This window comes from Grus americana, chromosome 2 (assembly GCF_028858705.1).
Source record: "Grus americana isolate bGruAme1 chromosome 2, bGruAme1.mat, whole genome shotgun sequence".
Lineage (NCBI taxonomy): Eukaryota > Metazoa > Chordata > Aves > Gruiformes > Gruidae > Grus > Grus americana.
This window is the reverse complement of record NC_072853.1, coordinates 150,014,245-150,041,806: the sequence shown is the minus strand read 5'-3', so window position 1 is coordinate 150,041,806 and position 27,562 is coordinate 150,014,245. Positions and strand designations below refer to the sequence as shown.

The 27,562-nt window shown below is 41.6% G+C and overlaps 1 protein-coding gene across 6 annotated transcripts in view; it reads left to right on the top strand.

Annotated features, from left to right (window-relative positions):
- Nucleotides 1-230: 230 nt before the first annotated feature.
- Nucleotides 231-27,562, top strand: part of ARHGAP21 (Rho GTPase activating protein 21) — a 120,147-nt gene continuing 92,815 nt past the window's right edge. For 3 of the 6 annotated variants that reach the window (XM_054818559.1, XM_054818557.1, XM_054818558.1), the window contains exon 1: nucleotides 1,704-2,107. In XM_054818559.1, coding sequence (XP_054674534.1) covers nucleotides 2,021-2,107 — 87 coding nt within the window. In that variant the 5' untranslated portion in view covers nucleotides 1,704-2,020. Of the gene's footprint in view, nucleotides 365-406; nucleotides 541-1,703; nucleotides 2,108-27,562 lie in introns of those variants that run through there. The other 3 variants (XM_054818555.1, XM_054818554.1, XM_054818560.1) reach the window with 3 other exon arrangements.

Genomic DNA, 27,562 nt, shown 5'->3' with positions numbered 1-27,562 from the left:
GACTTCAACCTGGCGCCGTCTCAGAGCCCCGCCGTGGGGCGGCTGTGACTGCCGCCGTCCCGCCGGGGGAGCCCTCACGAAACCAGGTGCAGGTCGGAGCTGGCGACAGAAGCTCTAAATCCTGAGTTAGGGCGGAAAAACTGAGATTATTCCTATGTGAATCCCCCCAAAAAAACAACCGCTCGCGGGGCGGGGGGAGAAGAGAACGCCGACGCCTGCCGCCTCAGGGCGTGCTGGCGGGCGAGGGGCGGAGGCCGGTGGCGGGGTGCGGGCCCGGCGGGGCTCTGGGCTCCCCGGCCGCAGGGCGGGTGCCCTGGAAGGCAGCCGGGAGCCAGTTCCTGCCCTCGCGGTGTCGTCTGAGGAGGTGGGTGGATTTTTGGAGGGAACAGAAACCGCCAGCCTGGAGGCGGGGGAAGGGGACGGGGACGGGCTCCTCGCCGGCCCCAACGGCGGAGGCAACGGGAGCCGCCAGCGCCGGGAACGCGTCGCCGCCGCCGCGGAGCTGAGCGGCCGGAGCCCCGCGGGCCGCTAAGAGGCCGAGTAAGCGCTAGGGCCGGCGGGGCTGTGCCGCCCGTCGCGGGGTCGCGCTGCAGGCCCAAACTCGGCGAGGTGGGGGCGGTTGCCGCCCCTGTGCCTGTCAGGGCGGGGGCCGTCGCGAGGCGCTGGGGCAGACGCAGGGCCTTCCTGGGGCAAGGGGAGGGTAACGGGCGGGAGGAAAAGGGGGGCCGTGCTCGGAGGCCGCGGACAACGAGGAGATGCCGCGCTGGCCCGGGGAGAGATCGCGGTTACCGGCGCGGGGGAGGCGGTTAAGCCGCGCAAAACCCTACGCCTTCAGGAGGGCGCCGGCTGAAGCTCCTCGGCACGCCCGCGGCTCCTCCTCACGCCGGGCTCGGGCTGAAGCGCAGCGAGCGGCCCCCGCCTGCGGCGGTGGGCGAGGCCGGTGCCCAGGTGGCCGGGGGAGCGCGGCGGTCGCAGCTGGCGCGGCGCGATGGCCCCCAGACGCCCTAATTGGCGGCGGCGGCGGAGCTGGCAGCTGGGGGGGGGGGGGGAGGCAGGGCGGCAGGGCAGGGCCGGGCCGGGCCGCGCCGGAGCGGCCGCCGGCTGCCGCAGCGAAGCGGCACGTCTGTGTGGAGGGAGGCGGGAGGCCCGAGGGAGGGGCGGGGCGTGGGGCGCGGTGGTCTGATCGCGAACGGCTCCGACTACGTAGACTGGGGGAGGGAGCTGCTTGTGCATGGGGTAGGCTCGCGTAAGAGACAAAAGCTCGGCTCCGCCGAGCGAAGAGCTCGGCCTCGCTGCTAGCGGGAGGGCTCTTTTGTTGCCATTTCCTAACTGGAGTTTGTGCGTTTCCCGCCACCCCCCTGGTTATCGGCTGGGGCGAGGACCGCGAACAGGCGGAGGCTTCCTCCCGGTCCGGTGAACGGGCGGCCACTCAGCTCCCTGCCCCATCCTCCACCAGTTGATCAAAGTTCGGCCGGGCCCAGGCGGGAAGCTACCGGCCTGCTGCCGGCCAGGGCTCCCCTCTCTCCGCGGCCGCGGGTAGCGCTCCTTCGTCCCGCTCCCTCCCACGGAGCGAACGTCTGTGTGTAGCGAAGTAGGAGGGAGTGGGCGCCTCCCGCCTCCCTCCGCCTGCCCTCTCCTCCCCGCGGCTGGAGCTCTGGATAGGAGGAGCTGGAGGAAGAGGAAGATGACGAGCAAGTGCAATTAGCCTAACAAGGGACGGGGTGGCGGAGGAGGCGGCAGCGGCCCCGCGCCCAGGACTGACACATCTGCTCTCTCTCTCTCTCTCCTTCTCTAGCCATGAAGGCAGAAGCCGGGGAGCGCAGCTGAAGCCCAGAGCTGTCCCGGCGCTCTTGTCTATGGCAGCTGCGTGAAGGGGCCAAGCCCCCCTCTCCCGGCGGCGGGGCTGGCCTCGTCGCGTCGGGTGTGCGCGAGTGGCTCTGGCGCTGGTTCCCCCCTTCCCTCCCTTCCCCGATGTGGGCTCCAGAGGATTTGCGCCTCCTTTGTAACTGGGAATGAAATAATGGCGACCCGGTGGGCAGCGGGGCCACCCGGCGGAGATGGAAACAACGAGCCGCCTCCAGGCGGCGGAAACGGCGCCGGCGGCCAGGTAGGAACGGCGGGGTCGGGCGGGGCGCAGGCTGCGCGTACGCGGCGGCGGGCAGGGCCGGCCCGGGCGGCTGCCTCCCGCCGCGGGGAACGGCTTGGCTGGAGCGGGCTTAATGGCCGCCCCCTCTCCCTCCCTCCCTCCCTCCCTCCCTCTCTCTTCCTGCCCGCCCGCCTCGGAGTTGTTGGGAGTTGGACGCTGGGAGCGGTGCGGGCGTGCGGCTCCCCTGTAGCGGGAGGAGAGACTGCCGTCCCGGCCGAGCGCTCGACTCGCAGTCGGGGCGTCGCTCCTGGGCCAGGAGGCGGGGGCGCCTCTGCTGCCTCACGGGTCGGGCGGCGGCTCCGCTTCCCGCCCCGCGGAGCGGCTGCCGTCCTCGCCCTCGGGGCACTGGTTTCCGTGGAGTCCCCACGTACCCCCCCCGCCCCAGCCCCGCGGTCAGCTCGTGGCGCGTCGCCCCCACGCTCAGCTCTCCGCGTCGTCCTGACGCCTGTCTACCCCGTCCCCGAGGGACGGGAGCGCTTCACTGGCGGTACTGGGGTACGACTTCGCCCTCCTGTCCCCCCCCCCCCCCCCCCCCCCCCCCGTCGCCCTCAACCTCTGGTGCTTTTTAGTAGAAATACAGGCCTGGCCTCTGCCTCCTTGTAGCCAGTACTTGCCATCCTCTTGGCTGTACGCGGTGGCTTATATTAAACGTATTTCTATCCATAGCATTTGTTGCTGCAACGGTCTTCCGTGTGTTCAGTTCAAAAACTTCATAGCATGCCCTATGGTGGCACCATTGCATGTTTGTACTCGCAACACGGGAGTTCTTGATGCAAAACTGTCTGATGCTTCCTTCTGTGCTCCCTATTAATAGTAATAAACGTCTGTGAAACAACTGTAACTTCGAATCCAACAAAATTTATATAACGGTTTCACTGGAGTTGTTCTAAGATCTGTCTGAAACTTCATTTACAAATACAAACTTGCTTTAGTATTTGTCAGACTTAGGGTGTGTTGTGCCAAAGACTTAAATCTGTGTAGAGCTGTGAAATGGATGCCCTTTATATAGATGTTCCCCTTTTGTTTGCTGAAATTGAAATACAGTAGAGTGATTTTAAACCTACAGAACTACTTACAGAAACTGTGGGTGGGGTTTTCTTTTGTTTGGGTGATGATTTTTTTTTTTTGAGACACTGGGTTCTAGTTTACCGCTATCCTCAATTCACCCTTTTGCCTTCATTTAAAAGTGACACATATCGTATTGTAAGATTTTCCTTACTGCTATCACCTCAATTAAGAGATTCACACAGTCTCTTAAAGCAGGTGGGTTAGGTGAAGACAAAATGCAATCCTTAAGTAAGAAAACAGAAGATGTTAAGATTTAAGACTGTGATAAATTACGATTCTTAATTTGTATGTAGATTTAATAATGCATTATTCTTGTTGTCCTTTTTAAAAATGTAACTGAAAACAAGGCTGGTTTTGGAGAACGTGTCCTTTAATTCTGTTCAAATAGTGTGGGAAGGGGGGGGGGAACCCACATGTCGAAGTGTAAAAATGAAAATCTGCTTTCTAATTCTATCGTATTGAGACTGCTGGTCTTTTGGCACTGGCACTTGTCATAATCCACCTATCCCTACTGTGGTAAGCCCTAACAAGGCCTGTGGCACTTTTGGAGCTCGTCATGTTAAAGCTGTCTAATTGGGGACTACTAATAGGTATGGAATTGCAAAATGGACTGCTCTGCCTGTTGTTTTGCCTGATGCTTCTGTGTTGCAGTTAAAATGTAACTGCTAGAAAACATACACTTACACTGATTGTCTTAATTACAGCAGGCCTGACATAATCTTTGCTTGAACATAGACAGCCCTCCTGAATGCCTAATCAAGGTTGCAATGCTTTCTCAGTTACTTTAGTATACATGCTGCTGCATGGCTTAAAGTTCAACTTATTTTCTTACAACTGTTTTCATAGATTGGTGTAAGATGCCAAGGGAGAGTGAGGATCTGTGGCTTCGGATCTGCTGTCTCAGTTCAGTTGAAGGAACAGTTGTTGTGTACAGTACTTGATGTGCTATATGTGAACAGATTCCTTTAACTGAAGTCTTACTTGTATTGAACAGTAAGATCCGCTTTTGTGTTGAAAAAATTAGAAAACACATTAATGAAACACAATTACGATATAAAAAAAGGAATTTTAAGTCTACAAAAAAGTTGCTGCAGTTGCAGGGTTTTATAATGTGCTAATTCTGACATGCAAGGTTTTAGCAATTTTGGGAAATGATTTATGGTTTTGGGACGCTATCCCATATGGTGTTTGCATTGTAATGCAGTATTAACTCACCTACATTTAATGTTTAGCTGTAGACCTATATGCACAGCAGATTGTCACAAGGAAGATTCCAAGTATAACCTGTGTTCATCATGGTCATGGGAGGTGCAACAGAAATCAGGATTTTCAGCCAGTTAAAGGCTTCAGAAATGTACAGTTGTAATCATCAAGGTTTGATCAAGAACTGAAAAACTTGTCCTCTGGCTTCAAGATCAGTGGTCAGACAAAGAAAGGGGATGTCTGACTGAGAAGCTAGTGCTTCTGTGTATCTTTGCATACAGAGGGGGCAGAATTGAGGACATGCCATTTGACTCCTTTAGGTAACACATGTGTTGGTTGATAATTGTTTTTTGGTTTGGGTGCCTGTCTGCTCTGATATTATGTTCCATTTGGTCATGCCTTGCCATGATTTCTATTTTTATTTCTGCTTCTTTTTTTTTGTTTTTCCTTTTGACACTGTACCTGGTGGTCTTTCTCGCTTCAGAGCCCCTTCACTGAAATGGTTGCTGAGAACAAAGATTGCACATTCAGGCTCGCAGGCTCCCTTCTGAACATACAGCGCCTGTTCAAAGGGACAGATCACGTATTCTGGGCTCTTGGGGGAGCTGGCAGAGAGGGCCAGGGACTCTCAGGGCTGTTTGCCATTCTCTTTGAAATCTGACACAGATTTGCAAATGGGTGCAAAAATTGCTGAGCTTATGTTCATAAGGACAGATAAGTGAGAGTGTGTTCTTTCTGGCTTTTAGATTAATAGGCGTATACTATCTCTGTTTCATCAGGTTGTAGCAGTGTTTTGCTGGAGTGATTAAGCCCTGCTGAGGTACAGGCAGTACTACTTCAGTCACAACATCCCATCTACAGGCCTGTCCAGATTTGAGGCTGGAACTGGCTTCTTAAGTGTAAATTTAATCTCCCTTCCTCTCTCTAGAAAGGCACAACAAAAAGTGCTTTTTTGCTTTTCTGTTCCCACTATTTTGCATTTACTGTAAAAGAATTGCTAAATCTGTTTGTGGTATAGCTTACTTTTAATCTATATTAAAATTAAATTCAAAATGTTAAATGTGGGATGAACAAATATTAATGGCAGCATGTGTGGCTTTAAAAGCCAAATTTTTATTGTAAACAATACTGTTTCCTCAATTTATGAATACTAAAAATACTTTATAGAATCATTTTATTGAGTGTTTGATATTTTTCTGTTGGAACTCACTAGAGCACACATACATTTAGATGTTTATTGCAAATTTCTAATACTTTACTGCAAGTTTGCATTAAGAGTGTGGGGGTTTGGTTTTATGGGATCTTTTTTTTTCCCCCTTAACAGCTGAGTTCTTAGGAATAGCTGACTGTCTTGAGAGATTCCTGAGAGTTTCTGTATTTGGCAGTAAGTAGGAAATACATTTCCAAAGATTTCTGTAAAAGAAAAGTCAGAGGTTATTTAGTACTTGCTTTGTAAGCACAAATATTCAACTTCAGAAAGGGAGAGAAAAACCCCACAATATTCTCACTCCTACACCTTATCAGAGAAAGCACAACTGCGTAAATAGCAGAGAAGCCTGTGCTGGAAGGGTCAGAAACCAGAGAAGGGCAATGATGACACTAAAAATAGAAAATGATTGGCATTCTCACTAACAATAATTAATAGATTGTTTACTATTTTACAAAACCAGTTGGGATGACATTGGTAAACTTTGAGTGGTGACTCCCAGGTGTTATGTCTCTTTACTATAGAGGCACAAGTGCTGAAGAGCTGTATTTTGATCCTGCATTTCAATCTTTATGTAATTATACCTGTAAACATGTAAACTGTTCTGGAACTCTGTATCGTTGGATATCAGTGCTTTTTCTATGCCTGATAGTTAGAGGCCATAAGGTTTAACCATAATGTTAAAAATCAAAATTAGAGAAATGCATTTGTAAGATATCTCAGATAATACACAAATACTAAACCTAGTCATTAGAAGTGTATATTACTTATGGTGATGGAGAATTCTGCACAAACCTTGCATCAAGGGAGAATAAATTCAATTTAAATACCAGCATTACCAGGAGTTGTGGTTGCAGCTATTGAAAAAGCTTGAGTCAAATCCCGTTTAATCATGCAAGTGTAATAGAGACTTCTGCTCTCATTTATGTTGGAGTAAGCCTAACATAATTTGGCAGAACATGGACCTCTTCCATGAGAAAATGTTATGTATTTGATAAGCACCAGTATAAAGCAGCAAATAGTTCCTTCAAGAAAAGGAATGGATCTGCCTTCAAATGTAGCGGCATCTGATAGTTTTTAAAGTGACTTTTTGCTTCCCAAAAATACACCTTTGTGGATTGTTCCACTTTGATAATTGCCTGAAAAAACCCCAATTTTTGCAAGAGAAACCTGACGGACTGACGAATATCTCGAACTGTGTCAGTACAAAATAATTGTATTTATTGCATGTGGTATGTGCACTCTAAGAGTGAAATTTTTTCTTTAACAGATTTAACAAACATCAAAGCACAGAGTTGACTTTTTTCCTTGTTTAAGCTATTTTTAATGATTTTTAATATAAAAATGTGAAAATAACATCTGCTACTTCAGATGTATTATTTCTGGTCTATTGTATTTACTTGCAAACACAAAAAACAATTGAGAGAACAGTTGGGGAAGAAAAGGCATTTCGTCTTAAGCACTGTATGCATTTGTGATCTTGTCCCTCTTGAATGTATGAAAACGTCTTCCTGTAGGTGGATGACCAAATCATAGCAGACCAATATGGGCTCTGAAAAGAGTAAAAGCTGGTTGATCTTTTTTTTAATGTTATTTTGTGAATACATACATATGTTGCTGTGTAGATGATTAGAATATAAACATGTGCAACCTGTAAGCCTTATTAGAAGAAAAACTTTCTGTATTTCTTCCTAAGGAAGTCTATGTAGCAGTGTTAGACTAACCTGTTAGCAATATATACTCATGATTTGTAGGTGGTGGGTTTTGTTTCTCTTATAACAATTGGAAGAAAAAAAATTGGGTTTTCTAGCATTCAGCGGTTGTGCATTATTCTTCTTTGCAGTTGTTTGTATATTAAATTCCATAGGAAAGGAAGCAGATACAAAAAATTAGGAAATGATGTTAAATGAAAACAGATTTATTTCCTGTTGTTAACAGGGGTCATTGTTTTTAAAAAGCATGAGTTGGCCCTAGTATAAATGGTGAAGCTTCTAAATTGGTGTTGAAACAGTCTGAATTGACAGCACTCCAGAAGTCAGTCTGATGAGCTGTTAAGTATAACTCCACGGTTGTAGAAGGCATCAGATCCTGTGATGTCATCAAATCCTTGAATTTAGGGCTTTGCTACGTAGGAAGTGTTTGTCTGCCTACCATAATAGATAATATATGTATATATTCTAAATAATATGTTGTGCCAAGCATAGTAGATATGAGAGTTATGCTGTCTGGTCAAATTGGTGGATAAATGGGGATAATCACGTCACACTTTGCCTGTTTATTATACAGAATGTAGATTAATGTAAATACTGTGCATTTCTCCTGTCCAAATCCTTCTTGTGTCTTGTCGTTTTCAATATTTTTGCAAAGACACTTTAGTGGTAATTTTTCCCCATCACCTAGTAGTAGGTACATAGAGTAGAAGTGCAGCTGATGGGTGGGAACAGTGACATCAAACAGGCTTTGACTTTTCATATCAGAGGCTTGACACATCTTGTAAACCTGAAAGTGCCTAATCTTACAGTCGCAAGGTGGGATAATCTGTTTTATATATACAGTTCTTAAATACATAAAGATTATTTAATGGGAAGGCTTCCTCTGTTGTGTGGAATTTTTTTTTCTTTTTTTAAACCGGGGTGAAATGCATTTTTTCCTTTACCCCAGTTACATGGGAACTCTAGCTACTCCCTGAATTGTTGTTTACCGTCTTTTGTTAGGAATGGTGACAGTTTTCTGAATTTACTGTTTTATCATTGCTGTTAGGTTTGAAAACAACTCTTCTGGGGAGATGAGACTAGAGTTTAGATATTGGATCACTCGGTAACAGGAAAGTGAAAACTAGACACAGCTATATGCTTTGTTCTCTCAATCTCTTTATTTGTATTGCGGAGGGGCTACAACTACTGCATCCTTCTGGATTGGTGTACCCTGTTACAGTTTTGTATGTCATCGCATTCAGCAGGAAGTGTTGCTGCTTTCTATTTTCTGTTCTTGGTTTTTGCATTGAAAACTTGTATGTAGTTCAGAAAGTATTTATGAGGGAAGCATTGGGAGCTGTTGCTGCAGCTCTTTGAACAGCATGATGTTTGAGAGAGCCTGATACAAATCACGTTAGTAAATATTTGGCACTGGGCACGAGAGGTTCTGTGTGGGCATTCTGAAAAAAATACAAACAGCTGTTTAGATTCTGACTCTGGCTTGCAACCATGAGTGTATACCTTTGGGAGTGTAGGTAGTAGGCTTATTTTTGTTCTAAATTTCTTTATTTCCATTTGCCAGCAGCTGCTGCTTTGCTGAGAGTGAATGAGGTGCCTCCTTAGAGGACATGGCTAATTACAGATCGGCTGTTGGTGGCGGGGTGCACTTTGAGATAGACGTTTTCTTTTATGTGTGTGTCATTTGCATAATGTGTTAGGACACACAGTATGGACTGCATTAAGCACAAGCAAATACACTGTAGGGAATAATCTTGCATTGGCATCACTGGGCTGGCGGGGTGACAGAATCTTCCTTATATTTAATTTTGAGGTTTTCATTTTGTTTGGAGGGCCAGAGAGCAGAAATCAAATAGAAACCTTTAAATCTTCCTGAGGAGAGAGATTTTAAGCACTTCCGAGTAACAGTTGCTGTTGGTACAAATCAGTTGAAAAGAGAAACCTTAGCCTGTTTCTGAGGCAATCTTGTATTTTTACTGATAGAAATGGTAGTGTGTGCCCTCCTACTTACATCTGTATATACTTCTTTGTATGCTTCAAATGGAGTAGTATTTCTTACTGAAATTTAATTACAAATCACTCACTTTTTAAGACTGTTTCATTCTCATTTCTTATATTTTACTTTTTCATCTAAGTTTTGTGGGCCTTTTCATGTTAGGAAGTTGATGAGAACATAAGAGAATGAACACCCCTGTGATAAAAATACGCTAAAACCCAAAGCTTCTTTAACTGCTTTAATGTTGGTGTTGCATATATAGATGTTCTCTGTTTCAAATATCCGTGTACTTTTTTATTCTAAGTGTGAGGGCAGAAAAGGCCAAAATAAAAATTTTTTTTGTGATGTGATTTAACACTTTGAAGTGAATAGGTGTCTTGGGTATTACCTGTTCTGACCATGGGATGAACTAAATATTTAAGTTCTCAGAAACCACTTCCAGATCATTTGGCTTGTGACAGATAGATGCATTCTACCCAGCGATACGTTCACGACATTGGGGCAAACTTCTCAATTTTGAGAACAGAATATACAATTTAAATTCCATTTTTGTATTGAAAATTTTACATGGAGAGACACTTTCAAAAAACTATGGAGCTGAAGTCATGTGGATTTCAAAACCATAAGACAGTTCCAGTTATTCTTGAGGAAAACACATTTTAACTTGTCCAAGGACTGCCCTGTTATAATGGAACGTGGAAGTGGTTGATTTCCTAAGAAACTTGGCTGATATTTAAATACAATTCTTTAATTAAACTTAAAGTCTATTATAGTTTAGACATGTTTAAACTCATATGTCCTCACTTTTAAACACTATAAAAGGGCTAGAGTTCAGTCGATGCTTGCAGGGGTATGCAAAACTGTCAAAATTTCCTTGTGATGCAAGAATCAAGAACCAAAACATTTTGTTGTTTTGGCCAGCAAAAGAAGCAGCAGATCTAGAATGTGCACCTCAACAGGTAGGTCTTACTACCTGTAGGTTCTGACCTGTTTTCGTAAGATAAAGATCTGGTTAGGGTTATCTCCAAAAGGAATGCCGCAGTTTTGGTGTAACAAGCCGTCCCATTGCAGTACACAGTTTGTTATTGCTGCTGTGCTTTTCTCAGCCTTCCAGTTTTGATGCAACTTTAATAGGGAGCCTGTGACTCTGGTGAAAAGTATTCCCATATGTAGCCACAAACATTTCTTATTCATCAATGGTTGTAAAATCTTACTTGTTCCTTCTTGCATGCATTTTAAAATTTTACTATCCTCAATCACCATGGTAAAAGGTGAGTAAGTAAACTTTGCCCGGAGTAATCAATTTTCATGGCAATTTTACAGGCCTTCTGCTCCATTCGGTATACTTACGCTGTTTTCGTATGGGTCGGTCTGAATACAATCTTGCATTTTCTATTCACTTCAGTTATTTTTTAAAAAATTGTAGGAGAAGTTGGTTTGGAGCTGCGTATGAGGTGGGATTTAAACATGATCTCCTTTCTTAAGGAAGGACGAATGAATGGCTTGTGTACTGCTCTTGGGGTATTGAAGTATCCCATCTCACCAAATTAGCATTAATAGGAAAGTTTGAAGAGTGAAACAAGTTTGCATGAATAGTCTTCAATGTTTTTTGCAATCTGTCCATCTGAATCAGATGCTGGAGTAATTCAGTAGCCATAAATATTTTGGCAAGCTGGTGTTCTGATCCTGATGTCATGGAGGTAATCTTTCAAGCTCGTGAATTGCATCTCTTTTGTTAGCATTTTATTTTTTTAAAAAATGAGAAGTAGTATTGCTGCTTTTTAAAAATAGTGCATACCTGACCAAAATGGTCCTTGTAGCTGAGTTTGTGGAACAAAGGATTTTTCTGTGTGCAGGTGTTATGAAACATGACGTTGTATAATGGATGTAGGCCAATACTGGTAGCATTTCATAGCCTGTGCCCTTTAGGTGTTGTTTTTCATGACTTCTTTATAGATGGTTTTGAGTAATTTTCTCTCTGTTTATGCTGTGACTGAGAATGGGATTCACCTGTATATCTAAGTAGGTCTGATAGCTTTCTGCTGTTTTCATGAGTTAAATGGCAATGGAGAGGTAAAGTGCCTTTTTTTTTTATATCTTCCTTTGTACAGAATTTTTGCTTGCTGATGCTGTTATCCAGGTTAGTGAAGATGAATTGTCTGTGGAGAAATGCAGAAGGACTTTTTGATGTTCAGCACTAGTTGATAATAAAATGAAAACTCAGTGTGCATAAATGGCAAGTAATATGTTGCATATAGAATACTGAGAGGTAATGATTAACTTGGAAGTCATGGGTGAGGTCTTAGACTTGTGATAGGTAATTCTAAGGATTAAACAGTAGCTTAATGCTCAGTGGTGGTCAAAAAAGCAGTCATCCATTTCCTAATAATTTTGAACAGTTAATGTTCTTTGTCATGCCTCAATGTATAAATCCAGAGTGCACTTGGAACTGTCTAGTTCTGTCCCATTTTTCCCCATCTCAGTAACAACTCCAGAAAAGTCTTGGAGGAAGGGCAGCTGTGATAATTGATTATACAGAGTTGTTTCTGTACCAAAAACAACTAAGGAAGCAAGGACTTGGCAGTGTGGGAACGAGGAGACTGTAGAGATGGAGAGATGTAATTTTGCGATGTGGTAGGTTTCTCCATCTCTCTTGAATTTCTATGGATCAGCTTTTTACTATCTGCTCCAAGAACTTGGGGGTGTCGAATGAGCATGGTGGAATGAGAACAAGCAAAAGGAGATGGCCCTTTGCATAAAAGTGAATTGAACTTATTACTCTGCACCATAATATTTTGGAAGCCTAAAGCGTGTATGTAAGCTGAAGGATAACTCGAATGCATTTTTGGAAGAGTAATACTTTAGCATTACCAAATGCACTTGTAGTGGAGTGAATTATGGATTTGTGAATAATTGAAGCTGGGAGGACAGTCTAGTGATGCTTGCTCTTGTGTTCTTTCTTAATTATCTGCAACTATCTGCATTTGGTCAGTGCTGGAGATGGGCTAGGTGTACCTTTGATCTGATCTACAGGCGTTCTTACATGTTATGATGCTGATTCCATGATAGCTCGTTAGGATTCCTCCTGCTCTCAGGAGGTTCTGTACTAAGCCTGTTGAAACAAGGCAGCTGTTTGTAATCAGCAGCAGGAAATGCAGTTTTTCAAACATTCAGGACTTGGACTTCTTTTTTTTTTTTTTTTTCCTTCCTGAAGGCGCAGGCTAAATATCAAACTTAGTCTTTGTTTTTGCTTGTTTTTCAAAAAGTTGCTATTAATGTTGCATCATATGGGTCTATGTTCTCCAGTTTTGGTAAGTTAGAAAGAAATGCACAATTACCTGCCTTTGTGTTCGCCCAATCTCTTCCTCCATCCCTCTTCCCAGTTGAAGTAGAAGCCAAGGTGATTGTGTGGCTTGTATGCAGAACTTAAATATGCTGTTGTCGTTCTCACTTCTGTTCTACTTGTTTGCAGTCAAGCAAGTATTTTTTTTTGTCTGTTGACTTGTTTTCTGCGTTACTTCTTTTAGTGAACGGCAATACATTGCAAGACTTCATTCTTGATTCCAAACCTTGCAAATGCTGCAGCAGCAAAACCAGTAAATCCCTAAGAGCCAGTGGAAAATTCCTTTCTCCTCCTGTGGTGAACGGTGCTACCAGGTCTTTTGTTTGCTGTAGAATAGTTACTGGTCTTCCACTCCAGTTCTGTGGTACCAGCTTAGGGAAGGGAACTAACACTTTGAGGGGCTACACAACGAGCTATGTAGCTTCAAAGGCTGCTGCATGGGACTGAGTGGTGTACTGGTAGGGAAAATACCGGAGGGAGAAGGTCTGCCTGGCAAAAAAGGAACTCTCTTTCACCAGTCCTGAAAATCAGTTATCAAAATGCTAAAAAAACCCAACACCACCCCCCCCAAAAAAAGGTAAACTTTTACCTAAAAAACTATGGAATGAGATGGCCACAAAATAGTTTTGTTGAGTTGGGGTTTTGTCTTTTGTGGGTGGGCAGACCAACAGCCCCCACTCCCCAAAACTATTTTTAAAGCTAGATCTAAAATGTTAAAAGGCATCTGTGGCTAAGATGGTTTCTGCTCTTGTAATCAGTGATTCATGACTCTGAGAAACAAAATTCTTTAAGGTGAGTGAGTAGAGACAGTGGTAATATTAGACAGTTACTCAGTAAGGTGTGTTCAGGGTAAACAGTTCTCACTGGTAAGTTTTGTGTGTAGAGAATAATTTTTTCCTTATTTCATTTAAACTGGGTAGTTGTCTAAACTTATGGGGAAAAAAAATCTTGTGTTCAGTTTAAGATTTAGAATTCAGTGATGCCTGTTTTTCATACCATCTGGTGTGAGTTTACTTGGGAAAAAGATTCCCCCCCCCAACTCCCTCAGCATGTTAACCTTATCCATTTCATGGCCAGTTGTCAGTGGCTTAAATTATGGATGATGCAACATCAGTCAGTGATGTAATGGTTGTCTGTAGGCTTCCTTGCATCTCACAATGGGAAGCTGAAGTTTGGAAACAGAATTTTATCTGTGTATTATGTTCTATGTCTGCTGTGATGGAGGTGAGGCACAACCACCACAATAATCTGTCTCATTTTGGATAGCGCCAGGAGGATGAATCATCAGTGTGGGGGTTTTTTGTTTGTGGTTTGGTTTTTTTTGGTTGGGGTTGGTTTTTTTTTTTTGATGGTGTGGTGTTGTGTAGGTGGTTTTTTTTGTGTGGTGGTGGCTTTTGGTTGTGGTTTTTTGTGTGTGGGTTTGGGGTTTTTTTAGGGTTTTTTTTTTTAATTCAAGCCATTAATGCCACCAGATGAGTTGAGGGGAAGGTATTATGTGTGAGATTAAGAACAGGATTTGTGGGAGTGACTTGACCTTAAGTTCAGTTAATACTGTGGTCACTTCCCCCACTTAGATAATCTGGTCTGGCAGATTTCTCTTTGCTACTTAGGACCCAGGATACCATGAGCTTTCATTCCTTGGAAGGCTCTTGTAGTCTTCCCTACTTTTGTAAGTGAGAAAGCAGGGATTACAAGAATATATCCTCAACTGAGTATTACTAGCCTTTTCACCCCATTAAGAGCAGTGCTGGTTCTTTCTCTGTATTCTTTATCCCATGGTGCAGTTTTTAGAGGAACTTGGTTTCTTCCATCTAGAGACTCTTCTCATTTGGGAAAGGAATAGGGCTAGTTGTGTTTTAGAATGACTCACTACAGAAGGATCTTCCAATTAATTCTTACCCCTTAATAAAGCATTTCTGGAATAGTTGCACTTTCTTTCACAAGCCTGTTTTTTCACTGTTACCTTATTTTACATATTGCTATTACAAAGTGGTAGGAGAGGCTTTACTGTTCCATTACGCTATTTTGTACTTTGTGTTCCATCCAGTTCCCAGAAGTTCCATCATATTTATTACTTAAAACTATTGCAGTCCAGACTACTTTTTTTTGTATTCTTGAGTGCAGATTTAGGATAGATGATTTCAGAAATTATAAAAAAAATATATGTGTAGGAAGACATTTTGTGATGGCTTACGTTAATAAGTTTTTTTGTAATTGCAAAAGAAAGTATTCACAGTCTAACTTAAAATACTGAAAGAGAAGAAAATTGACATTGTTCCTACTTCATAAAATAACCTGTCTTTTCAGCTGGAGATTTTCATGGACTTCAGCAGACTTTGTACCAGCAGTTCTAATAAATGAGCTTTTGAAAAAAGTCTTTAATTCTTGTGAAAGCCAGTTGTGCCTATTCTATTACTGTTCTTTAAATAAAGCTGACTGCTTTTTGTATTATGTGCTAGAATATAAGTAAATGACTTGCATTGTATACTTTTTGTAAACTCTCTGTTGGAGAAATCAGTGCCAGGTTTAAGCATGGATACCCCAAACAACTAACATTTTCTTCAAGTATTGGAGTAAAAAGCCTACAAATACAAGTTCCATTTCTTTTTATAATGCAAAACTATATATAGTATCTAAAACCTGACATGCTGTTATATATGAAGCCACAACATGAATATATGAAGAATATTGTAAAAATAACAGTATTTTGAAATTAAACACACGTGGAAGTAGATACATTTGTTTCAGGAATGAAAAGTTGATACTTTTCTATAACTATTCTTAGCCAAATGGGGGGGGGAGGGGGGGGCAAAAAACTTGTCTCTTTAGAGGAAATCTGGGAAGAATAAGGACTACTTTTTTGAATGTGTACAACTTAAGAGATACTTCTCCAAAACCAGGGAAATAAGACTGCTTGCTGTAAACATAGTACAAATTGTGAATTTATAAATTGTAAATTTAATCTGGGGGAAAAATATTCCTGAGCATCTTTCCATAGCGAGTCATGGACTGAAGTATAATTATACTTCATCTAGTGTCTCCTTCCAGCATTAACAAAGTCTGCCTGTTCTAAGAGAATTATCTCTTCCTGTAGTGTTTTGTTTTGGGTTTTTTTTTTTTTGGTGGGTTTTGTTGGGGTTTTTTTTTTCTTTTTGCAGCTTTATGAAACCAAGATTCTAATCTTGGTGATGTAAAGCTTGTAGAAGCCTTATGTGCAAAGGGCATAGGTATCTCACCTGGAAATAAGAGTGGATGGTTAAATATACTGCCTAAGTACTGAGATGGGAAAGTAGTAAGAACATACTAATGCTCTGTTAAGAAACACTGCTCTTACGTTGGTTTTTTTTATTGCAGTTGAGTTTTCTCTGTCCTTGTGCTATGTGATCCTTTTGCAGCTCCTTGTAGTCAGCTATGAATATTTGAAGCATTTTTTCTTGCCTCCTGTTGGGCTTTGGATAATGAAGTAGATCAATGTGATTAATTATTAAAGAACATAGTTAAAAATTTGGTAAGTAGATCTTTCCATAGCCTGAACCTGAAGTAAGAGGTAGTAAGAAGACTGTCCACAATAGCAAAATACAGGGATCAGCTGATGTATGATAACTAGCTGTGGTACAAATAAAAGACTTCTCTGTAGTATTCACAGGATTTCACATGGAGCCTGGAAACCACTGCTATACCTGCTGCAGTTAGTCTTTGATATTAGTTCTTTCTATGATTCGAGTTTCTGGCTCTCTGAGATCAATATCAAGGTGAATTTGTTCTGTTTCTTCCTGCCTTCCCTATACACACATGATTATATGTTGTAATTGTAGTAAGTGGTTGCTGAAGCCAGAAGTTTGAGAAAAGGATGACAGTTGCATGAATAACAGAATTTTAGTAAAATTAGATAAGGATGGCAGAGAAGGAATGGATACACCTTTACACTTACCTTTAAAGGCTTATGTGCATGTTAGCAGAGAGTACTGCCAGACTATATGGACATGAACAGTTAGGAAATGTTAGGGATTTGAGCTAGAGTGTAGTACTGTGCCAAAAATCAGCCTGAACCTGATTTGTCTGCAGCTACCATTTATGTAGCTGCTGTATAATGCATTCTCACCATTGAAAATAAGGCATGGAGTTAAAAACAGTTTTCACAGAGTCAGTGAATCATTGAGGTTGGATGGTGCTTCTGGAGGTCATTTAGTTCAACCAGCTGCAGCAGGCTGCCTAGGACTGTGTCCAGGCTGGTCTTGACTCTGAGGATGGAGACTCAGCAGCTTCTCTGGGCAACCTTTTCCAGTGTTTGATCACACTTATAGTAAAAGGGACTTTTTTTTTTTTTAATGTTTAAGGGGGATTTCCTCTATTTCAGTTTGTGCCCATTGCCTCTTGTCATCTCGTTTTTGGCACCGCTGAGAGTCTGGCACCTTATTCCTTGCCTCTCCACCTGCTTCCCCCATCAGGTATTTGTACACATGGATAAGTTTCTGCCCTACACCCCAGCCTCTCCAGGCTAAACCAGTCCCAGCTCTCTCAGCCTTTCCTCCTGTGACACATGCTCCAGTGCTTTAGTCATCTTTGTGGACTCTTACTGAACTCACTTCAAAATGTCCATGTCCGTCCTGTACTGGGGACCCAAGAACTGGAGACATCAGTCCAGATGTGATCTCACCAGTGCTGAGTAGAAAAGAAGGGTCCCCTCCCTCAACCTGCTGGCTGTACTCTGCTTAATGGAGTCCAGCAGACTGTTGGCTTTCCTTGCTGCAAGGATCATGTTTCTTTCCTTGGTAGTGGATCATGTTCAACCTGTTGTCCATACAGGAACCCTAGGGCCTTTTATGCAAATCTGCTTTTCAGACGGTTGGCACAAAGCCTGCTCTGATGCTTGGGATTATTCCTCCTCAGGTGCAGGACTTGACATTTCTCTTTGAATTTCATGAGGTTCTGCTTTGTCTATTTCTCCAACCTGTTAACATCTGCCTCAATGGCAGCACGCCCATCAGGTGTATCAAACATTCCTTCCAGTTTTATATCATCTGCAAACTTGCTGAGGGTGTACTCTGCCTGATTGTCCAGGTGATCAGTGAAGAGGTTAGTCTTGGTCCCAGTATTAGCCTCTGGGGCACACCACCAGTGACTGGCCTCCAGCTGGATCTCTTGCTGTTGGTCATAACCCTTTCAGCCTGGTGATTCAACCGTTTCCAGTTGAGTTCAGCATCCGTTTATCTAGCCCATACTTCATCGGCTTGTCCATAAGGACATGATGAGAAACAGTGTCATAAGCTCTCCTGAAGCTAAGATAAACAACATCTGCTGCTCTTCTCTCATTCATTAAGCCAGTCAACTCCTTGCAAATGGCCATCAGGTTGGTTAAGCATATTTTCCTCTTCATAAATCCACCTTCTTGTTCTTTGTGTATTTGGAAGCCTTTCTTGTTGCTGTTCATGTCCCTTCCCAGATTGAAATCCAGGTGGGCTTTTGTTTTCCTAACTCTATCGCTGCATGCTCAGACAGAGTCTGTGTATTCCTCCTGGATCACCTGGGTCTTGCTTCTGATCCTTGTACTCTTCCTCTCTACATTTGAGTTCAGTCAGAAGTTTCTTGTTCATCCGTGCAGGCCTCCTGCCACCTTTGCTTGATTTTCTGCACACTGGTGTGGACCATTCTTGAGCTTGGAGGAGGAGATCCATGAAAACCAACCAGGTCTCCTAGGACCCCTCTTTCCAAGAGAGTCTCCTGTGGGATTCTTCCAAGCTGATCCCTGAACAGTTCTGTCCTGAAGTCCAGGGCTATAATGCTGCTGTTTGGCTTTGTTCCCTTTTCTCAGGATCCTAAGCTCTGCCATTCATGTTCGCTATAGCCAAGGCTGCCCCTGAGCTGCACACCCCTGACAGTTCTTCATTGTCTGTAAGTATAAGGTCCAGCAGATTGCCTCTTCCTTTTTGGATCCTTAGTCACATGTGTCAGGAACTGTCAGCCTGTTCCAGAAACCTACTGGATTGCCTGTGTCCTGCTGTGATGTTAATAAAATTATTAAAAGTAGTATTTTTATTACATAATTACATTTTTTGTGAATACTTTCAGAATTGTTTTTGTACAAGGTAAAATAGGAATTGCCCTCACAGGCTGTTGGTCAGGAACTGCTACAGGGGAATTAAATGCGGAGAAGAGGAATTTCCATTAGAGGATTACTCTGTTTCATCATACAACAAAATTTAAATGCTAGGGCATAAAATTGGTAAAAAAACCAGTGAAAAGGCTTGGTAGAAGACTATTAAACTGAAATTGATTGAAAATATTTGGTAAATTTTGCTGTCTTCATGGCTTGCTGCATGTTAGGGGTGTGCATGTCTCGTATCATTGTTTGACATACAATATTTTATGCTAATACCTCGTGGTTTTTTTAGATCTTGGAACTTCTGCCATTTGATCTGAAGTTGCAATGCGGTGATTTTTGTAAAAAGACAAGGTTAGAAAATACATTGTCTTTTTACAGATGTAGTAAAAAATGAATACAAAAATGAATACAAAAACCTCCAGAAGAGAACCACTTCTCTAGTGCCAGATGTTTTTACACACTCCTATTACTGTCACTTATGTAATGAAGAGCTTGGTATGTGCATAGTAGAGTTTCATGATTTATAGGTCACAGTGTGCGTACTCACACTTGGGACAAGACTAGTAAAAGACATGCCTAAGGTATACTGTGAACTTAATATGACACTAAGTGAATTTTTTGTTAAGGATCAAAACCTGCTGTTGGCTGAAAGAAGGTCGTGGTGATAAAGGCAGACTTTCTGCTGAAATATAAGCAACCCTGAATTCAATTCATGTGACTTGCTATTTGTTATATAGTCAACCTATAGTCTTCTACTAATAAACCTCCTGCTTGTTTCATGGTTTCCGCTAGTGTGTCTTTTTCCTGCATTCCACACGTTCAGCTAGGCTTGTTTTTCTTTCATTTCTTTTTGAATGTTGGAGTTTTCAATAACTGGTTTTGTAGGATTTTTTTTGGCTGTAATATGAGTATTCCCTTGAGCACTGACAGAAGTCTGATACTTGATACATCATGATTGATTTAGTACTTGTTTCTTAAAATGGTATGTTTTTCTTGAAACTGTAATTTCATTATGTTTCACTGACATATTAATTTCAGGCTATGAGTATAGCTCTCGTAGACTGTCTAGAACTTTTTGATAGCATTTTGCATGGTGTGTTCCTTCACATACCTAAAGTATGTTGGTGAGTGAACAGCTTTTTAGTTTGTTGTAGCATACTGCTTCAGGTGGTGACCCTTAACTCTGTCTAGCTTTTGCAGAAAGGGAACCTGTTATTCATAACCTACTTTGTGTTTTGTATTCAGTACAGAGGGAGAGTTTTTAACATGTGACAAATACAAATTTGATCATTCATGCACTATTAAGTTTTTGGGTGCCTTTGTACATTGTCAATCACTTCTGCTGTGCAGCCTAAAACTGAGGACCACTTAATGCCCCCTCTCACCCTACTCATCCTGTCCTCTTCCTATTGAACAGTTACTTCCTCTGGTGTTGGGGTTTCTTTCCATTATGTAGTGCATGGTAAAGACTATCTCTTTTCACGGGTAAAAGACTTGAGAAAGGCCATACAATAACATGATGGTTTTTGCAGCTCTGGAGGGGATAGTTCAAATGGTTCAATTAAGAAAAAAATTAATACTTATTACTACTATGAGTAATGCTGGTGGTGTAATTGTTGTTGCTATATCTGTGTAGCATAGTAATACAGTTGGTCATGCGTACTGTTCACAACACTTGCACTCTGTTCTCTTCAAAACATGTTTGTGTTGTTCCCCATCTGTTTGGTGCTGTTGAGGTTCCTCCCAGACGACTGTGCCCAGTTTTTGGCCCTCCCTGCAGGACAGGACAAACTGGAGAGAGGGAAGATATTCAGGGGCTGGAGTGCCTGGCTGGAGAGGAGACCAGTGGCACCCGCTTTGCTCAGCTTGGAACAGGGAAGGCTGAGGCGGCAGCTGGCTGGGGTCTTCAGCCACCTGAACATGAAGGGACAAGAGGGAACAGTTGCAGTAAGGGAAACCCCAGCTGAATACAAGGAGAAGAAATTCTCGTTGATGGTGGTTATTGGAACAGGTTGTAGGAGGTCCTGGAACCTTCCACTTTGGAGACTTTCAGGACTTTACTGGGCAAAGACCTCAACAGCCTTTTTATCAGTAGTCTTCAGTGACAGTGATTAGAGCTGTGTGGTGTTCTTCCTCTAAATAACTTTGTTTTGTTACATTCTAAAAACCTTATTGGCATGTGCTTTCTAATAAAAATGAGGTATTAACATATTTATGCCAGGAAAAGGACACCTATCTGAGTTTGTAGAGTTCTTTTAAAAAAAAAATTGGGAAAATGGAATTAGATTCACTACAAAATGCTGACTTCTCTGTCGCTCTCTTTTTTTTTTTTTCTTGAGGCCCAGCTCTATAGTACTTCATGAAGATTAAGTTTTCAGTATAATGTAAAGCTCAGCAGAACTGTGCTATTTTGGACTAGTGGGGGTGGTGTCTATTTTAGAGATGAAGGTGTTTCAGGAATAAGAAAAAATAACAGATGATTCATCTTGATCTTAAGTCTGTCTTGAGAACTTCAGTGTGGTGACTGAAGAGGAGATGGCTTTTCATCATGCAGCACGAGTTTTGACTAGGGCGATGATTAGGTCAAATTTACAGTTCCTCTTTATCACCTAACTTCAGAGGATGAAGTTTTGGTAAAGAAAATTAGAAGAAATGTAGAATCAGGTTGACTTTCTTAGGAGCTATCTTATCCATGTGGTTCCTGTATTAATGATCTTTTTGCAGAATCAGTGCTCAAGTAAAGTGAAGGTAAAAGTCTGCTTTCTAGAGATTTCTTTCTTAGCTTATCCTTTCGTTGGGGTGTTCCAGAAATTGTATTTTAAAATAAGTTCTTGGAAGCCCTTTGTGTTTTTCTGATCATGCTTTAACTTTTCAGTGCAAATAATTTTCTTTTGTCAAGTTCTCAGGAATAAGAAGTAGGAAAGATGGATCTGAAATCATTGTGCTTCTGAGAGTGATAAATCTTGATGGTAATGGCGGAGTTATGATTTAGCCCATCGTACCACAGATACCATGCTTGTCCTTCATTTATTAGTGAGATTACTGGTTTCAAAATAAAGTTAAAGCTACATGCATATTTGCATGCAGGATTGGAGATGGGCTTGTGAATAGCTCTCAACTTCATGGGGTGCAACCCTGTTGGCCAGAGTTTTTGGTATGGCTTTGGTTATACCCTCTCATAATAGTAAGCACCCCAAAATATTTTTAAGCTAAAAAAGTGAGCTTTTGCACAATTTCCTCCTATATAGAAAGTTGATAGGAAGACAAAATTACTAGATTGAGTTAGAAGTTAAGGAAGTGATCTCCAATCCCTACTGTTTGTTTGTAGAATTAGTTTCAGGTGAGGCTTTTTATTTGTTCATTTTTATGAATTAAAGATCACTACCACTCAGAAACCAGTTTCCTCTAGTCCCTAGGAAGTTTTTCTTCCATCTCCTCTAAGGCCTGGCTGTGTTTTAGTGTGCTGTTAGGTTGGCCAAGCCCTTAACTTCTAGAAATAAGTCATGTAGGCTTTTCACGTAGACTTCAGAGATCAGTTGGAAAGTGAAACTTGCTTATCAATAGGTGGTTTTTTTATGCCAACATGCTAGTATGAGCAAACTTCTGTTTGTTAAGATGCTGCCTACTTTGACATTTCCTGCGCTGAGGGAAGGCATAGCATTCTGTTTGTCTTACCTTTCAGAGGATGCACTTTTTGTTTTTAAAGAATTTTGGAAGGGTGAATTGTGCCACGAGCATAGCGAGGTTTAAAAGTATAAGTCTAAGCAACACATTATTACTAAGATCTACTTAGATACCATCCCCGCGGACCTATGTGTGTTGAGTCTGTGGTTTTTTGCAATCAGTGTATTTCCCTTGAGTGGTAACCACTAAAAATTACCCTCAGTTCACAGTGTAATTGAAATTTTGAGGCCAGAGGGTGAAGCCATTGACTTCTTCCCTAAATGTAATGGGGCAGTGCTTCTAGTTGAGGAAAAACAGGTCTTTACCAGTGCTGCAGTAGCATTTTGCATACTGTTTTTGTCGTAAAAAGTTTTTTTTATCCTGTGGTTAAGAAATAAAAAGGTTTTAAATTCTAGTGTATAAAATAATTAAGTATCGTGTCAAGTCTCTTTCATGCCACAAGTAATTGCCTGTTACACATGGACAAATTCAGACACCTGGCTTTGGTGCTTTTGATCATTTAGACACACATATACAGTAATGCTTAATTTTACATAGTGCTTTTCACATTCTGTCTAAAAATATGTTCAGTTGTCTGAGCTCTAGAAATAAGTGGGATTTTGGATGTACTCCTTTCTTCAGCATAATATATTGCTGCTTGCAGCATCTGCCTGGTCCATACTTCGCTGTTTTTAATTTCCTTGCTAAATGCTTAGATTTGTCTACTGCCGAGGTAGGCATCTAAGCTCCTCATGTCATAAATGCCACTCCAGGAGCTATGCCCTATAGTGAAGTGCAATGCCACCTTTGCTGTGCCTCTGTTTTGTGAATTTGAGCTTTTGCTCTCTAGAAAAGCATGCTTTCTTCATCTCTTTTGTTGTTCTTCCTTACAGACATATAGAAAATGGGGAAAGTAGAATTTAACTTATTGGAAAATGAATGTTGGTCAGAAAAAAATAGTTTATTGTTCCACCTGTACTCATATAATTTTTTGATGAGAATATGGCTGTAGGCCTTCTCTGACTTCATGATCTTCAATTTCTATTTTTTTTCTAAAGAATTCACATGAGCACTGTAGGATTGAAATGTATTAAAAGCACTAGCCTATGGTTCTGCAAGTTTCTTTTCTACTTCTGATGAGAAAGTCACCATCTCTGTATTTCTGTAGGACAATTTGAGAATGATAATACTATAGGATCGTGGAAAAAGTATGAATGGAGCAGTGAATTGGTTTATTGTCCAGAAAAAAAAAAGCTATGGAATGTAGCTTGTGCAGTAATAACTGCATGCTGAAGGAGTGTAAGACAGTACAGTTGAGAATGCAGGGCCCATGTTCTTAAGGGTAAAAAGACATGGTAGGAAACAAGTGATGTAATGAAGAAGTAAAAATTCTTGAATCTGATTTTTTATGCATGCCATCAATCTGTGTTAGTTCCTCTACAGTTGCTCTTGATCTCATTGGCCAATTTCAGTCAAATTTCAAGGCAGGAAAAAGGTCTTGGAGATAATAAAGTGCCTGGAAATTTGTAGCAACGCAGTAGCTAGATGGAAGACAAGCCCAGGTTAATGCTTCACGCTGAAGGTGAGAGGGGGGGGAGCTCTGGTGGCCAGTCAGCACATGGCTTGAGTGCTGTCTAGCCAAAACCATCATTCTTTATTTTCTCGGGGATCCGATGGGAGGAAAGAAGATGAGGAGGAGATACAAGATGTATGAGACCAAAGTCAGTTCTACTTATGTAGCAACTTGATATGTTTAATTTGCTTCTAAAAGAAACTTAAAACCTTCTTAGAATTCCAAAGCTTGCTGGAAAATGTTAACTTCTTGTAAAATGTACTTTCTTCCAAGTCAATCCACCTTTGGATGAATGAAGGGTTTAGTGAAAGGGCGGAAACTTGCACAATAGTGGGGAAGAGCTTTGATCAACTGCACGTATTTTATACAACAAAAAATACTGGAAGTGATTAAAATTAGTTTCAGAATATGTCAGATGACTGATCTCATAACAGTGTTAGTGCAAAACTGGGCTTGGTCTACATAGAAAAAATGGAGAAACTGAAGCAAAATTTGGGTTTTTTAATTTCTTCCAATTGTCTAAATTGCCTGGAGGGATTACTAGATAGGTAGAGGTTACAGAGCTTAATCTTTGAGTTCTTTTTTAAAAGTCAAGACTAGAGTTTAAACCTCCGAAAACAGCATATGGAAGCAAGGTTATACGGTCTAAACTAAAATTTTATCAGGGGCAGGAATGCTTGATTATTTTTTGTTTGTTTGTTTGAGGTACCTCAGCTTCATCTGAAGGGGTTTATGATGATAAATTCCATCAAAATTTGTTAGACTAGTCCTGGCACTGTGCAGCTTAGTAAAATTTGGGGGTAGTCAGAAGAGAAAGCTAGACATAACAGTCACCAGGCTGTATTAGTTAACAAGCTGTTTTTATTTAACTCTTCTTCACTTAGGAGTGACAAGTGGTGATACTTGTTTCTCTGCTGGGTTCTGTAGCTGGAGTGTGATAGGAGTTCTCAGTACTGCATTATGTTGACTGTAATCAATACAACAAATTGTCTGACAGGTTTGAAAATCTAACCATAGTAGCTTTATTTGGTAGCATATGTTAGCTACAATATTTACACTTTATCCCCCTACGAAAGAAAAGTAGAAATGCAGATGTAAAGAATGCTGCTCATTAGTAATCTAATGTCTTAGAATCTTCGTTCCCTGTCCATACATCTACAGGAAAAAATGTGCTCAGGAAGAACTCTTGTTTCCTCCTTGGCAAGCTCTAGGTTTCCAGTCAATGGTGTTCTTAAGGACCCTTTTTTATACATTCTTTATCTATAGAGAAGGATAATTTTTAAATGTCATGTTTTTAAATTTTTCTTGAAAGAGTTGCTGCTGTAATTAATATTTAACAAGAGCTTGGCTTCAAACAGCAGTGAGTAATTAATTCAGTGCTAATAATGCTTCCAAGTGGCACCTTTTTCTGTAGCATTTGCATAAGACTGAAAACGTGCAAGTTCTACTCCAGCCTTAAATGTATGAGACCGCAGGGGGGAACAGGAGAAAGGCATTTGGGAAGGCTCCTGTGAAGACTACTTTGAGATCTCTCTTGGTGGGAGGTGAAGTGGCCACAGAGGGTGGTCAGCGTGCCTGGGCCTCACTGCATTGAGGGTAGCTGCCTTCAAGGAGCTTGCTGTAAGAGCGTGGAGCTCTTGCTGCTATGGGAAGCCTCCAGCGAGGTGTTAAGGAACATACCCACCGACTGCATGTAATGTTAGCTTACAGCTTTTTATCTAGGACGTGTACCATGAGTCTGATCATCACCTGATTTTCAAGAGAGGTACTCTAAAAGAAACTTACGTTTACAAGTCTAACACCTTGAAGAACTAGTGCTCAGTGTGTAGCTGTGCACTTGTGTTTGAGTCTTTCTGACCCAGGTGTTGCTCTTTGTTGGAACAGAAGCAGAATGGACCTGTAATGTCTTTTCTTTCTTGACATGAAAATGGTTTATGCTTCATCATTATAGCACTAAAATTCCAGTCTCTTCTTCTGCCTTTTTCATGAATTTTTTTTTTCCTGTGTGGCTACATTTGGAGCAACAGAGGATACTATAAAGATACAGGGAAAGGTAAGACTGTAGATAAATAGTGCAAAAATACATAGATAACTAAGATATCATTAAAAATAGTGCTCTGGTAGTGCAGATGGCAAAGTTTAAAATTATAGAGATTGACCATCTGTAAGGGTAACATCATTTCACATAAACATGTTTTTGTCACTCCAGTACACTCATGGAAAAAAAACCCTGTATGTTTAGAATAGCAAAATAAAGATGTTATATGAAAAAATAAGATTAATAATACTATGTAGTATGTTTTCCAGCATGCCAAAACTGATTTTCAGGGTTTGGTTTTTTGTTGGTTTTTTTTTTAGTTCGGCAAGGATATTAGTTAAGTGAAAGAAATGCTAGGAAATTCTTAATTTTAGTTAAGATTAGACTTCAGCTTTCTGTTGGAGCTTACCTTTGTGACTGACAGCTCTATGCGGTCCCTTTTTTGCTCCACCAGTAGACTGCCTTCCAGCTGAGGGAGGAGGAAAGCAGGGCAAGCAAAGGAGATGATATTTTGCTAGCCAAGAAACTCGAGTTGCTTCACACATGGTCTAGTAATTTTAAGTTAATGATGATTTTATTTCCTCATTTTAGCTGGCTTCACAAGGAGCTCATCTACTCTAATGGCCTATTAAGTGAGGCTTTCTTAACTTAAAATCTGTACTTTGTGTCGAAGGACAGTCTGCTATTATCCCCTCTGGAATGTCAAAGTTGTATTTTGAAGTAGACCATCTAGTGAAGTCTTGAGAACCCACTATACTAACTCAGATATGAATATTTCATTGAAAATGTCTTCGTATTGAATAGTTCTTGTATTTACCAACAGTAATTTTTAATTTTGGTTCTCACAATCTTAGTTCAGAGAAAGCAGGAATACGCCTTTTGTTCTGATCAGGCTGGCAGAGTGTCTTCCTATGCAGCATGACGTAGGTGTTGCTTTGTGGGATCATCTTGCAAGAAGCTCAGGCAGTTCTCAGTGCACAAACAGTTTGGCCTTCTGAGCACCCCCTGGTTTCAATAAGAGGATATTGGGCTGTGAATTAAGGTGCTTCAGTGTGGTCACGCTTGGTGATTAGCTTTATCCAAATCTTGTATTTAGAGACTTCTAGATTATTGAGAAGACTTAACTATATTATAATAGATTTGCTGTGTAAATAAATGTCATGGTACATTTGAAAGGATTTTCCTCTAAAATCACCAGAGCTAGCACTACATTTTCCTATGTATTTCTGTATACATTAACATATATTCCTATCTCAAAATGGAAGTTTTATGATTCTGAAGCTCAATCTTGGGCAGGCAAGTAATTCACTTAGTTCTGGCTTTGGGCTCGGATTAGAAAATAGCAGAGCTGATCACAGGGCACTGCAGCGTAGTGAAGAATATGAAGACAGCAGGAAGTACCTATCAGAACTATCCCTGCGGTGGGGGCTCAAGCCATTTGTGGACCTATGTGTGTTCAGATTGGATCACTAGTACTGTAAATAGAAAACCTTTTTTGAAAGAAAATATT